The sequence below is a fragment of the Corythoichthys intestinalis genome, chromosome 13 (genome assembly GCF_030265065.1).
Source record: "Corythoichthys intestinalis isolate RoL2023-P3 chromosome 13, ASM3026506v1, whole genome shotgun sequence".
NCBI lineage: Eukaryota > Metazoa > Chordata > Actinopteri > Syngnathiformes > Syngnathidae > Corythoichthys > Corythoichthys intestinalis.
The window spans coordinates 23949223-23963813 of NC_080407.1; the positions used below are offsets into that span (position 1 = coordinate 23949223).

Genomic DNA, 14591 nt, shown 5'->3' on the forward strand with positions numbered 1-14591 from the left:
GTGCTACAAACTCGTTCTGTTTATGAAAGTCGATTGTCATATGCTGGTGTTGTCCAGTAATGAGCAGACGTGACTTCTGTGGCGTTTGCTAACTTTTTTAATGCACGCATACACTAGATATCATGAAATAGCAAACTATATGTGCTACGTCCCATGCCATTGGCTGCGTGAGCCCAGAGTGATGATGGGACACGTAGTCCATATACTACATCGATGAATTATAAACCGACATGACTGAATGGAAGTTAAGCAGGCCAAATCAATCCATACCAGTGACTATAGATAATGCTGCAAATATTGTTAATTCAGTACGTGACACAAATGGATTCGGACCACAAATAGGATGTTTTGCTCATGTAGTAATCCTAGCTGCTAAGAGAGCTGTAGCAATCTACAGTGTGCCCCGCCTCACTTTACAAACAGTAAAGATTGTTCTCAGCACTTTTATACAAAATTTCTTTAGATCATTAAGAAGTAAGCACATGAATATAATGCACTAAAATGCATGTTTATATGATGGCAATTTAATTTTTGCTCGTTAGCAAAAAAAAAAAAAAATGGAAACAAAAAAATACAATTTTTTTTTTTTTTTCCCAGAGCCAGAGCATTAAATGTATTGAATCGAATCGAAAATCGTGTCCCCCGTATCGAAAATCGTACTGAACCGTTACTTAACTGTATCGTTGCATCCCTGTGGAACACCATAGCAGAGGCTATGAGGGGGAAACTTTTTATTTGCCTAAATGCTTAAGTTATTAAGTGCTATTTAATTTTTTTCTTGTTTTCAGTTGTGATTTCTTAAAAAAGTAGTTATGAATTTAAGAGTAAACATTTATCGCGTTAAAATAGTTGTACTTGATCCATTAATATATACTGCATTCTCACTGTGTTATTGAAAATTGGTTTTAAAAAAATTGGGGGGGACGCAATAATATCGCATATCGCAATAATTTATGAGATAAATTATCGCACACTAAAATTTGTTATCGCGACAGGCCTAGTATATATATATATGTTGCACGTACTTGCGGTGGGAGTATGCGCGCATCGCAATGACGATGTTCATACGATATATCGTTCAGGCCTAACGTACAAAACTGTATATGTAACTTTTGTACCTCTTGTTGTCCTGATTTTTTTGGTGTAAACTATGTGATTTCAACAAAAAACTGTAGGACAAGTAGCCTTTTCAAAATGTCACTTTTTTTCCCCTAAAAAAACCTACGTTTTGGGGTGATCTTTGGTAACTTTTTGGGTGTCAAACAAAAGAGTGCCTCTGTCACCAATTGAGTGTCCAATATATTCGAAGTGGCATATGTACGCTCCTTTTTTTTGGCCATCTGCCCTTACACTTCAAATAGATCGGACGTCTAGTTCCGTTGATGAGTAAACACGTTTCGACACCGTGCCAATCGAAAATCAATGCCGGCTTAAGGATGTCACAGCGAGGATGCCCTTTGCTTTGATCGTTTAAGCCCACAAAGAAAGACGCTTATACCCACACAGTAGAAAATGCATTTTGATAGTGTGTCGGAAAGGTTAGCAGTCGCCCGATGAGGAAGTGGGCAAGGCCGAGCCACGAGACGCTTCTTCGTTCCAGTGCCCTTTATTGACAAAATACAAAACAAATTTGGATAAAAACAAAAATGGCCGGCGGCCGTCATGCTCAGATGGCGTTGGACCAGCTGATCCTATTAGTAAAGTGACCCGCTTGGCGTGGATGGCGCACAAGTTGGCGTCCCCAAACAGCAACACCAAGAATGCTTCGGCCGCCTGCGGGAGGAACGCCGTCGTCAGCGTGACATCGACGCGAGCGAGCCACCTGAGCAACACTCACCTCCTGAAGTGCCATTAGGGCAAAGACCTGCCACTTGAGCTCACGTCTGCTGACAGTCTGGCACACCTCAGGGAACTGTGCGGGGAAGGATCTCAATTTATGGCCGCCATCGGGCAAGTGAGGCCTCACCAGGCGTAAGAAGGGCACCTGTGGAAAGAGGACTCGGGTGCTTTTCTGATATTTGTGGATCTCCATCAAGGCCTTGGTCCCGGGGCAAAAGCGACGAATCCTGGGCGAGCGTTCTAAAACCACAAAAAAAAGCTCTGACGATTGACGACCCCAGTGGTGCGGCAGGCAGGACAGGCTCACCTGGGCGTAAGGAGGGACCCGGGTATGAAGAGGGATCTGGGCAAGGGGAGCGCCTGGGCGTGGATGGGGCCAGGGGCCTCTCGCGCCCGTCATCCGGCTAGACAAGGTCTAACGGCGCATGACGTCAATTATAGCGGATTCTAAATGTTTTTAGCCACATCCCCGTCAATTTTGTATGAAATGTTGAGTACATAATCTTTATGACATGAACTTCATGTAGTTCGGGACATTTGACACGACCACAGCTTTGACATCATTTAGTCACATCCTTGTACTAGCCAACATGATCAGAGCAAACTTTTTCACTTAACTTTTTCAAATATTTCACTTAGAAGATTTCAAACAACAACCTAGTAGGTTAAAATCGAATCTGTTCATCATCAATATTGACTCTGCTTCGAACTTTAAAGTGCATATTCTTCACCATCATTGTTTATTTTCCTTCATATTACATACAGTACTTTGTTTTTATTCCTGTTTCATTGTTCATGTCATCGTGCTACTTTTGGCCACTACATTTAAATGTACTTTTTATATTTTATCCTGATATTATGTGATATAGTTACGAGGGTCATTCAATGAACGAAGTGATTTTTTTTTGTTTTTGTTTTGGGAATAAGGACTTTTAATTCAGATAGAAGCTTACTTTTTGTCTTACTTCTTTTTAGCATGGATTTTATTTCATTAGCAGATAAAAAAATACTGAGTTTTGTTGATTATACTGAGCTTCTAAAAGGACATTGACAGAAACTAAATAAATTTAAGCAATGTGGTGCACACCAGAAACAATCTGTCTAACAATCTACCCAGCAATGTTTGACACGGCTAGTAACTAGACAATACATTTGGAAAGTAAACCTCAGAAGGCTTAATATTTTTAGAACAGAACCCTGTTTCAAATGTGAGCATCTAGAGTTGACCTCCTGCCAAGTGGAAACTGGACCAACTTGAATATCCTCTTCTTTATGTATGTAAGCCCGGCTGTCGTGGCCAATGACATCACCAGATTCCAAAAAAGAACACAAGAACGAAACCAAACGAGAAGGCATTCTGGATTGCTTCAAGTCAACATTGAAAGCTTATGTGGTGAGACGGCGTCTTCTAGAAAACCATGGCTGAAACACTGGTGGACCATCTTCAATGTCCGATCTGGCTGGACGTCTTCAAAGATCCTGTCATTCTGCCGTGCAGTCACAGCTTCTGCCGTGAGTGTCTGCAGCGATGGAAGGACAAAGGAGAGCAATTATGTCCAATCTGTAGGACACGATTTAGGTCGATGGATCCAACGTTGAACTTGGCACTGAAGAGTCTGTGTGAAAACATGACATGTGCCTCAGTCAAGTCAGAAGATATCTGCAGCTTGCACCAAGAAGAACTCAAACTCTTTTGTTTGGACCACCAAGAGCCCGTGTGCCTTGTCTGCAGGCACGCATAAATCCACGTTGGCCACAAGTTCTGTCCCCTTAGTGAAGTGCTGCAAAATCTCAAAGTGAAACTTCAGGACGGTCTACAGAACGCCAAGGCGAAACTCAAACATTATAATGACTGTAGAGAGACCTGCAATGAACAAGCAGAGTTCATCAAAGTCCAGAGGGAGAAGGTTGAAAGCAAGCTCAAGAAGTATTTTGAGGAACTTCGTCACTTCCTTGACTTTGAGGAGGAGGCCATGTTGGCCGCGGTCAGGGAGGAAGAGAAGAAGAAAACTCAGACCATCACGGAAAAGGTTGTGGCTCTCGAGGGACAAATGGCCGCTCTCTCGAACGTGATCAGAAGCACAAAAGAGGAGTTGGCATCTAGGGGCGTTTCCTTCTTTAAAAATCTCCAGACTGTGATGAACAGAAATCAACAGCTGCCCGATGAACCGGAGCTGCTCCGAGGAGGTCTGCTAGATGAAGCAAAACATGTGGGCAACCTCGAGTTCAACGTTTGGCAACGGATGAAGGAGACGCTCTCCTACAGTTCCGTCATTCTAGACCCCAACACGGCTCATCCAGTCTTCAGTCTGTCCGTACATTTGACCAGTCTGAGTTGGGCAGAAGAAGCACAGCAGCGTCCAAAAAATTCAAAGAGGAATATGCGGTATTTTGTGCTGGGTTGTGCTTTGGACTGGGGAAGATACATTTGGGATGTTGAGGTGGGAGACAACAATGATTGGCAGGTGGGGGTTGGTTGGGGGGGACCATTGTTTTTCAGATAATATACGCACTTGCCGCATTGGATTTCGTAATGGTGAATACGCAAAAAAACCATCTTCCGCATATGGAAAATGGAATCCACCTGTCAAAGTGCAAAGGGTCAGAGTTGATGTGGACATGAATGAAAGGTCACTTTCACTCTCTGAACCGCTTACAAACACTGAATTGTTTTGTAATAAGAACTCTTCCAATTGGCCAGAGTTGTCCAGTAACTCCAAGATGTATTCTTACTTTTACACAACAAGTGAAAGTTCTCTGAAAATAATCCCCTTTTTGCCTCGTGTTACGACTCCCATGAGTCAGTGGTCATGTTGAGACGGCTTGATTTTGTGATGTGAATAATTTTCTTTTTATCATGATTTTTTAAGAGATTTTTATTAGTTGTGTTCAGCGTATCATGGATTGGGTTGATCATGTGTTAAGACTTGAATGGAGCATCTCTTCCACTTTGTTGTATTACATGGTTATAAATACGTATGAGATGGGTCGGGGTCTTAATTTTCTAGACACTAATGCTCTGAATAACACATTTAAAATGAATTGACTGAAACCGGTCTTGACAAAAAAACAACTGTCTAACTGTGTTATTTATTATGAATTTTTTTCTGATGTTGGTGTGTTTAGAAAAATCCGTTAATATCCACCTATCAAAACCCACCCAGCTATGCATTCATACACACATAAATCCACCCCAACATACACCCACACACATACAGTACAGACCAAAAGTTTGACACACCTTCTCATTTGTGTGTTTTCTTTATTTTCATGACTACAATGATCCCTCGCTACTTCGCGCTTCGAATTTCGCGGTTCCAGTCAATCGCGGATTTTTTTTCAGTCAAAAAATATATATATACACGCATAAAACATTAAAATAATGGAGAAAATATGGTGTAAAATCTGACCATACCCTAACAGAAGGCAAGGGGAGCCTGCCCAACTCATGTATGTATGTATATATATATATATATATATATATACAGTGCCTTGCAAAAGTATTCGGCCCCCTTGAACCTTGCAACCTTTCGTCACATTTCAGGCTTCAAACATAAAGATATAAAATTTTAATTTTTTGTCAAGAATCAACAACAAGTGGGACACAATCGTGAAGTGGAACCAAATTTATTGGATAATTGAAACTTTTTTAACAAATAAAAAACTGAAAAGTGGGGCGTGCAATATTATTCGGCCCCCTTGCGTTAATACTTTGTAGTGCCACCTTTTGCTTCAATTACAGCTGCAAGTCGCTTGGGGTATGTTTCTATCAGTTTTGCACATCGAGAGACTGACATTCTTGCCCATTCTTCCTTGCAAAACAGCTCGAGCTCAGTGAGGTTGGATGGAGAGTGTTTGTGAACAGCAGTCTTCAGCTCTTTCCACAGATTCTCGATTTGATTCAGGTCTGGACTTTGACTTGGCCATTCTAATACCTGGATACGTTTATTTTTTAACCATTCCATTGTAGATTTGGCTTTATGTTTTGGATCATTGTCCTGTTGGAAGATAAATCTCCGTCCCAGTCTGAGGTCTTGTGCAGATACCAACAGGTTTTCTTCCAGAATGTTCCTGTATTTGGCTGCATCCATCTTCCCGTCAATTTTAACCATCTTCCCTGTCCCTACTAAAGAAAAGCAGGCCCAAACCATGATGCTGCCGCCACCATGTTTGACAGTGGGGATGGTGTGTTCAGGGTGATGAGCTGTGTTGCTTTTACGCCAAACATATCGTTTTGCATTGTGGCCAAAAGTTCAATTTTGGTTTCATCTGACCAGAGCACCTTCTTCCATATGTTTGGTGTGTCTCCCAGGTGGCTTGTGGCAAACTTTAAACGAGACTTTATATGGATATCTTTGAGAAATGGCTTTCTTCTTGCCACTCTTCCATAAAGGCCAGATTTGTGCAGTGTACGACTGATTGTTGTCCTATGGACAGACTCTCCCGCCTCAGCATTAGATCTCTGCAGTTCATCCAGAGTGATCATGGGCCTCTTGGCTGCATCTCTGATCAGTTTTCTCCTTGTTTGAGAAGAAAGTTTGGAAGGACGGCCGGGTCTTGGTAGATTTGCAGTGGTCTGATGCTCCTTCCATTTCAATATGACGGCTTGCACAATGCTCCTTGAGATGTTTAAAGCTTGGGAAATCTTTTTGTATCCAAATCTGGCTTTAAACTTCTCCACAACAGTATCTCGGACCTGCCTGGTGTGTTCCTTGGTTTTCATAATGCTCTCTGCACTTTAAACAGAACCCTGAGACTATCACAGAGCAGGTGCTTTATACGGAGAGTTCATTACACACAGGTGGATTCTATTTATCGTCATCGGTCATTTAGGACAACATTGGATCATTCAGAGATCCCCACTGAACTTCTGGAGTGAGTTTGCTGCACTGAAAGTAAAGGGGCCGAATAATATTGCATGCCCCACTTTTCAGTTTTTTATTAGTTAAAAAAGTTTAAATTATCCAATAAATGTTGTTCCACTTCACAATTGTGTCCCACTTGTTGTTGATTCTTGACAAAAAAATTAAATTTCATATCTTTATGTTTGAAGCCTGAAATGTGGCGAAAGGTTGCAAGATTCAAGGGGGCCGAATACTTTTGCAAGGCACTGTATATATATATATATATATATATATATATATATATATATATATATATATATATATATATATATATATATATATATATATATATATATATTCAGAATATTTATTGTCATTGTTGCAAAAAGCACAACGAAACTTTGTTTGGAGCATATACAGTGGGGAGAACAAATATTTGATACACTGCCAATGGGAAAACCCATTGGCAGTGTATCAAATACTTGTTCTCCTCACTGTGTGTATGTATATATGTAACATAGTTAAAAAAAGAGTTTTATAAAATCCAGTTAAATTGAGAAATGCGTCATCTTGTGGTGCAACCGCGTAATTGCAGGTGCACTTGCTGCAAGTGGTTGTGGGAATGTATCCACTTCAGTCGTCGTGGATTCGTTCTCAAGGTAACATGTGCTGAAGTCTGTGGGCAAAGTTTTCATGATTTAATTGAGAAATAAGAAAATTCAAGTGGCTGGCTTCGTTTAGTTAGCGTATGTGAGTCTCTAGGTGGTATCAGTGTTCATTGTTTTTTTGTGTATATTGCACCGTTTTATCCACTACATGAGCGAAGCCATTCACAAGTATTGACTTGCTAAATGCTAACGCAATGCTATTTTTCTAGATTCTGTTGCCCACGTGACGTTGCCTTTTTCTTTTTCCCCTTGCTGCAAATGCATAGGTAGGTTGCAGAAGTTTGTGAAAACATTATTTTGTATTCAATTTGCAATTGCTTAGTGTAATATGGAAAAAAAATGTTGCTCTATTTGTTGGAAACTACAGTGTATTTTTGTTTATTATAAAAGAAATGTACCACTATACGATCACAGTATTGGAAGTGAGTCGTCGTGGATTCGTTCTCAAGATTCTGTTGCCCACGTGACGTTGCCTTTTTCTTTTTCCCCTTGCTGCAAATGCATAGAAATTGTCAACAATAAAAAAGCTGTCAACACAAGCCACAAAGTCTCCTCGGTTCCTTCGTGAAGGCATCCCAGAAGACAGCGTTACATTGGTGCCGTGACCTGTTCATGACTACGCCGGACCGGGTGGATGTCTCCATAGCGTCGAGGAGCTGCTGATATTCTTCTGTGACGGCGACAGTTTGGGCCTTTAATTGCTTGCTACTCTGCCTTTGATTGTTTTCTTTTTCAAATATTGTGTGGGATTTATTTGCACAATGAGTTTTGACAAATTTGGGACCTTTACTATGACACCAGTTGGTCGGGGTAGAGGTTTGCACAGTACACCGGTCTCATTTTCAATGAGTGTGCATGGTAACGATGTATGTGATAATGAAAACATTCAAAGTCATGTGGGCAGTGATGATGTAGTAGTACCTGGTAGCCCCCTTGTGGATGATCATCGCTCACCTCATATTGCTGACACATCCGTCCCAGTGTCAGCTGCTGGTAATGCTGAATTGGTTAGTCAGATGAGCTCAATTATTCAACAGTTGGGGCGACAGATAGCTGATAGCATTTTGTCACAAATTAGTGCGTCAACCCCGGCAGCTGCTGTTCCTTCCAAGCAGGAAGTCATGCACGAGAAGAAAGGCAATTCTCCCAGCCACACCCTGGACTTGTCCCACGTCCAGCTGGTCACTCAGAGAGCTGTCAAAGACCCACCTGTTTTTTGAGGAGAAGATTCGGACACTTTGTCAATTGATGATTGGGAGGAAGGAATGAGGGACTATGTCCGTAAAAGTAATGTTCAAATTGAAGACCAAGCTGAGGAGATTCTTATGCATCTGAGAGGCAGAGCGAAAGATGTGGTCAGGTTTGGAATCAGGAATGGAGAAGTTGATGTCCAGAATAACCCTGAGGCAATTTATGGACTTTTGCGCAAACATTTTAGTTCAAGCCGTTATTCATCTGTGCCGCTTGCTGATTTCTATTCTACGTTTCCCTATGTTCAGGAGGATGCATATGAGTATTGGCTCCGGCTCAACAGGGCTGCTGATGTTGCTGCAAGCTGCCTCAAAGATCAAGGAAAGACCTTTGACAACCCGTCTGTAGAAGTGGCACGCATGTTCATCAGGCATTGTCCAAATAGAGATTTAGCTTTTACGTTTAGGTCCAAGACAATTGACAAATGGTCATCTCGCGAGGTTCAAGAGGTGCTGGATGAGTACCATCTTGAAAAAGGGAACAAGTCTTCCACGGGCCAAGCCGGCAGAGTCAATGTAAATAAGGTGGAGGTTGCCCTGAATAACAGTGATGTCTCTAGTGCCCCTGAGCAGCCAGCTGCTGTGAGCCAAGACACTGCTACTCTTGAAAGGCTGATAGGGATGTTAGAAAAGGTGTTGCTCAAGAATTCAGGTTACACTCAAGCTAGACGTAACCCACGTAACAACGCCCCTTCAAGAATTCAGGGTTTGAATGACACACCATGTTCCATTTGTAACGACAGCTCTCACTCTGCCTTCATACATTGTCGTGAAAATAACCTGTGTTTCCTTTGCCATGCCCCTGGCCACTCCAGTCGTTTCTGCTCAGTCGGAATGCGCCGACCTTCAGCTGGCCAGCAGGGAAACTAAATGGTCTGCGTGCAGGGGAGGACAGCGTGGATCAAGTGAGTCACCCTCCCAACATGGATTTAACAAATGATGATTGTGAAACTTTGTATAATTCGTTCAGCAATATGGTGCCATCGGAGAAGACACTCATAGTGCAAAACCTGCAAAAGCTCTCAAAGACTGATAGCTTGTTCTACACAGACGTTACTGTTGGTGGCGAATATGTTTTCAAAGCATTGGTGGACAGTGGCTCTATGGCATGCACTATAAGTGAAAAAGTTGATGAAAGACTTTCTAATTCAAACATCCCCATTGAGAGAAAATCAGCCAAAGACTTTGTTATTGTTGGCTGCGGTGGTCAATTTGTCACTCCTTCCGCCACGTATGATCTCGCCGCGTCAATTTATGGCCACAAAGTGATAATGCCGGTTTTAGTCCTGCCTGGTCAGGTTGATGAAATGATCCTTGGCAGTAATGCCATCAAATGGCTTATCTCCAGTATGAAAATGACTGTTGGGGATCAATGCAGCTCATTGCAAGCGAATGGTGGTGGGTCCGATGAGTTTCCCCAGCTAGCCTCTCTGCTATTCCAATCACATGAGAACTCCTTTCCATACATGATTGGCACGGCTAAGCTCAAAAGGAGTGTCTCATTGCAACCACTTTCTGAACATTTGGTGTGGGCAAAACTGCCCAAATTTGATGTTACAGCTGTGGGCTGTCCAGTCGTTATTGAGCCCACACGCTGCAAACCCAGACCTGCTCAAATACTGGTGGGTAGAGTTGTGACACCTTTATGGGGTGATGGCTGCGTCCCTGTCAAGATAATGAACCCAACTGAAAAGACACTCACCTTGAGAAGAAATTCCAAAGTTGCTGATGTGTGTTCCTGTCTCAATGTGCAGGGCTTGCCTGTTCCTGCTCAAGTCCAATCTAATACTCAGCACGCTTGGAACCAGCCACTTGCAGCAAGATCAGATGAGGAAATCAAACTCACCCTCAATGACATGGGCTTGCATGATTTAGATCTGTCATCTTGTGAAGTCTCCCAGGAGTGGAAGGATAAATTATTGCAAGTCATTGTGAAATATGAATCCATCTTTTCAAGACATAAAATGGACTGCGGTGAAGTGCCAGATTTTGTTCATAGGATCCATTTGGTGGATGACAAGCCCTTCAGATTTCCTTACAGACGCATCCCACCCTGCCACTATGACAAGCTTCGAACTGCTCTGAACGAGATGGAAGAGTTGGGGATTATTCGCAAATCCCAAAGTGAATATTCATCTCCTCTTGTTTTAGTTGTCAAGCCGAATGGTGATCTTCGTATTTGCAACGACTTCAGGTGGCTGAATGCTAGGACAGTGAAGGACGCTCATCCTTTGCCACATCAAACAGACGCTCTTGCTGCACTGGGAGGCAATGTGTTTTTCTCAACGATGGATTTGACCTCTGGTTTCTACAATATCAGACTCCATGAAGATGACAAAAAGTTCACAGCGTTTTCTTCTCCATTTGGTCTCCATGAATATAACAGAATGCCCCAGGGTCTGACGAATAGTCCTGCCACTTTTATGCGCATGACGATGTCCATCTTTGGAGATGAGAATTTCACAAGCCTGTTATGTTATTTGGATGATCTTATGGTATTTGCTCCATCCGAACAACTTGCTCTCGAACGCCTCCAATTGGTTTTTTCACGCCTTGCCTCCAATAACCTGAAACTTTCGCCCAAGAAATGCCATTTTCTTTGCCGCTCAGTCAAGTTCTTGGGTCATGTCATTTGTGAAGAAGGTGTGAAGACAGATCCTAGTAAAGTGCAAGCTATTAATGATGTTCAGGAAAGTGATTTGATGGATCCTGATGGAAGAACACCGTCTGCTAGGAAAATTAGATCATTCTTGGGCATGGTCCTCTATTACCATCACTTCATTGAGGCATGTTCAGCTAAGGCTAAACCACTTTTCAACCTTGTGGCTGAACCACCTGACCCGTCGAAGAGGGGAAGAGGCCGCAAACCGAAATTCAAGAAAGGCTATGTGAAACTGTCCCCTGCAGATTGGACTGAACAGTGCAAAGAATCTTTGAAGACTCTGAAGCAGGAACTGGTACAAAGTGTCACCCTGGCTCATTCAGATTTTGATGCACCTTTCATTCTCGCTGTTGATGCCTCCTTCGATGGATTAGGAGCTGTTCTCTCACAACTGCCTCCTAATGGACAGTTTGCTAGACCGGTGGCATTTGCAAGCAAGACGCTATCTCATGCCCAGCTGAACTATCCTGCACATCGTCTTGAGTTTCTCGCTCTCAAGTGGGCTGTCTGTGACAAGTTTAGCCATTGGCTCAAGGGGCGGTCTTTCACAGTTTGGACGGACAATAATCCGCTAACGTACATCCTCACCAAACCTAAGCTTGATGCATGTGAACAGAGGTGGGTTTCAAAGCTTGCCGCGTACAGCTTTGACCTGAACTATGTCCCTGGCACTAAAAATGTGGTTGCTGACGCATTGAGTAGAGAACCATTTGTCCAGTCATGCATTGCCCACCGTCTTGTAACTGAGCCTTATGCGTCTCTGCTCAACCAAGTGAATGGAATGGTGGATAGGAGTGTACAGGATGCTTTTCGGTGCACAACAAATTGCCTTATGGTTGTTGACCAAGCCAGTGCAGAAACACTTGCCCCTCCATCCTCACCTCAAGGGAACGTTCCCGCCTCGGATGTCTCTGCTGTGTTGGATGCACACATCTCAGGTGGTGTTAGCCAAGTGAGTGCCACAGGTCCTGCCATTCCCCAGCTTGTCAATAATGATCAGCTCACTTCTTTGCCTAAAAGTGAGTTGGCTAATTCACAAGAGCAAGATGGTGTCTTGAGCAGAGTCTTCTTCTACATCCATCGTCACAAGAGGCCCACAAAACATGAACGAACTGCAGAACCACGTGGTGTGATGAAACTTCTGAGACTTTGGTCCAAACTCTCGATCCGCGAAGGTCTGCTTTACAAAGTCAAGAAAGACCGACACCTCAATAAGACCATTCACCAGTTCGTTGTTCCTGATTCCCTCAAATCCCAGGTTCTTCAGGGCATCCACGACTCAGCTGGCCATCAAGGACAAGCTCGCACTCTCTCACTTGCAAGGCAAAGATTCTTTTGGACAGGGATGGAGCATGACATTGTGAACCATGTGAGAAATTGCTTACGATGTGTGGTCGGTAAGACCCCTGAGCCCAACGACCGTGCACCCCTGGAAAGTATCTGCACCACCGAGCCTATGGAATTGGTGTGCGTTGACTTTTGGACTGCAGAACAAACTGACAAGAAGTGTGTGGATGTCTTAGTGGTTACCGATCATTTTTCCAAGATGGCACATGCTTTTCCATGCAAGAACCAGTCTGCCAAGCAGGTAGCCCGTCGTCTCTGGGATGACTTTTTCTGCATCTACGGCTTCCCTAAACGCATCCACTCGGACCAAGGGGCAAATTTTGAGAGTCGCCTCATGAAAGAGCTCTTGGAGATGGCGGGCATTCAAAAGTCACACACTACCCCGTACCATCCGATGGGTAATGGGGTTGTTGAGAGGTACAATAGAACTCTTGGCAGCATGATAAGGACTCTTCCCTCTCATTCCAAGTCCAGGTGGCCTCAAATGCTTCGCATGCTGACGTTCTGTTACAACTGCACCGAGCATGAGACAACTGGTTTTGCACCTTTTTTTCTCATGTTTGGGAGAATTCCTCGTCTACCCGTTGATGTCATGTTCCAGCATGTACTCCCCTTGGATGGTGTTGTCAGTCATCGGGAGTTTGTCTCTAGATTGAAGCACGACCTGTCCGTAGCAGCACACATTGCCCAGCAGAACAGTCGAACTGAACAAGCGCGTCAAGCGAAACTGTATGACCGCAACGTGAAAGGATCTTCACTCACTGTTGGTGACAGAGTCTTGCTTGCCAACCGTGGAGAAAAGGGAAAGAGGAAGATCGCGGACAAATGGGATTCTGCTGTCTACGAAGTGACTTCTGTGAGACCTGGCATTAATGTATATCACATCAAAGACCCTGTCTCATCTAAAGTGAAAGTTGTCCATAGAAACCTCCTTCTTCCAGTGAACTTTCTCCCTTTGGAAGATGACAACTTGGGGTCTGATTGCTCCTCAGTGGCTGGTAGCGTTCAAGGTGATCTGGAGGTCTCGGATGACGTGCAAGACAGTGAGACTAATACTCCCTTCTGGCTCCAACAGATGGATGAGACAAGTGATGGATCAGCTGTGGATTGCTCTCCAGTCAGTCCTCGAGTTGTGTCAACGGACCCCTTAGTCTCTGATGCTGCTCTGACTGAAGTCCCCTGTGCCAATGCTTTGCCAACACAGTCTGTGCAGCTGCCGGTACCACCGGTTGACACACTAATTGTCCATTCATTCGCCCCAGCTGACATGGTTCAACGTTCCTCAGACTGTGTCACTGATACACAGGTAGATATTGCCACACAGGGTCAAGTGATTAGTTCCCAACCACCTAAAGTTTTCACTAAATTGGGTCGGGAGGTAAAGCCCCCTGCTAGACTAATTTGTGAAATGAATAGGCAGGTTGTAGATGACCCTGCATTTACTGTGAGATCTTTGATTTCTCTAGTGGGGTCAATGTTTTCTGTTTAGGTTATATATTTGGTTTGTTTTGAAGGTGCATACATTTCATGTGTGTTACCTGAGATATGCTAAAGGTACTAATCGAGCAATGTTTGCATTATTCGAGCTACACTTACATTTTAAGAGATGTACATGGCATCTTTTATGTCTGTTTTTTTTAAGGGGATTGGCCTGCCTCTTATTGAAATTATTCCTATTTGGGAAGGTTATTTAACTGACCAGTAACTTAGTGCTCGTGTTGCTGCATTGCTTGTAATTTGCGTTTTCTTCTGTGTTGCCCCAATTTAACAGGATTTTAGGGGGGTGTATGTAACATAGTTAAAAAAAGAGTTTTATAAAATCCAGTTAAATTGAGAAATGCGTCATCTTGTGGTGCAACCGCGTAATTGCAGGTGCACTTGCTGCAAGTGGTTGTGGGAATGTATCCACTTCAGTCGTCGTGGATTCGTTCTCAAGGTAACATGTGCTGAAGTCTGTGGGCAAAGTTTTCATGATTTAATT

General features: G+C 43.3%; 1 protein-coding gene across 1 annotated transcript; it reads right to left on the reverse strand.

Moving 5' to 3' along the window:
* Positions 1-1539: 1539 nt before the first annotated feature.
* On the reverse strand, positions 1540-2239 carry LOC130927982 (histone H3-like centromeric protein A). Its single transcript, XM_057854144.1, has 4 exons — positions 1967-2239; positions 1838-1912; positions 1683-1773; positions 1540-1604 (listed from the first exon to the last, which is right to left on the reverse strand). The coding sequence occupies exons 1-4, from the start codon at positions 2237-2239 to the stop codon at positions 1540-1542; spliced, it is 504 nt and encodes a 167-aa protein (XP_057710127.1).
* Positions 2240-14591: the final 12352 nt, after the last annotated feature.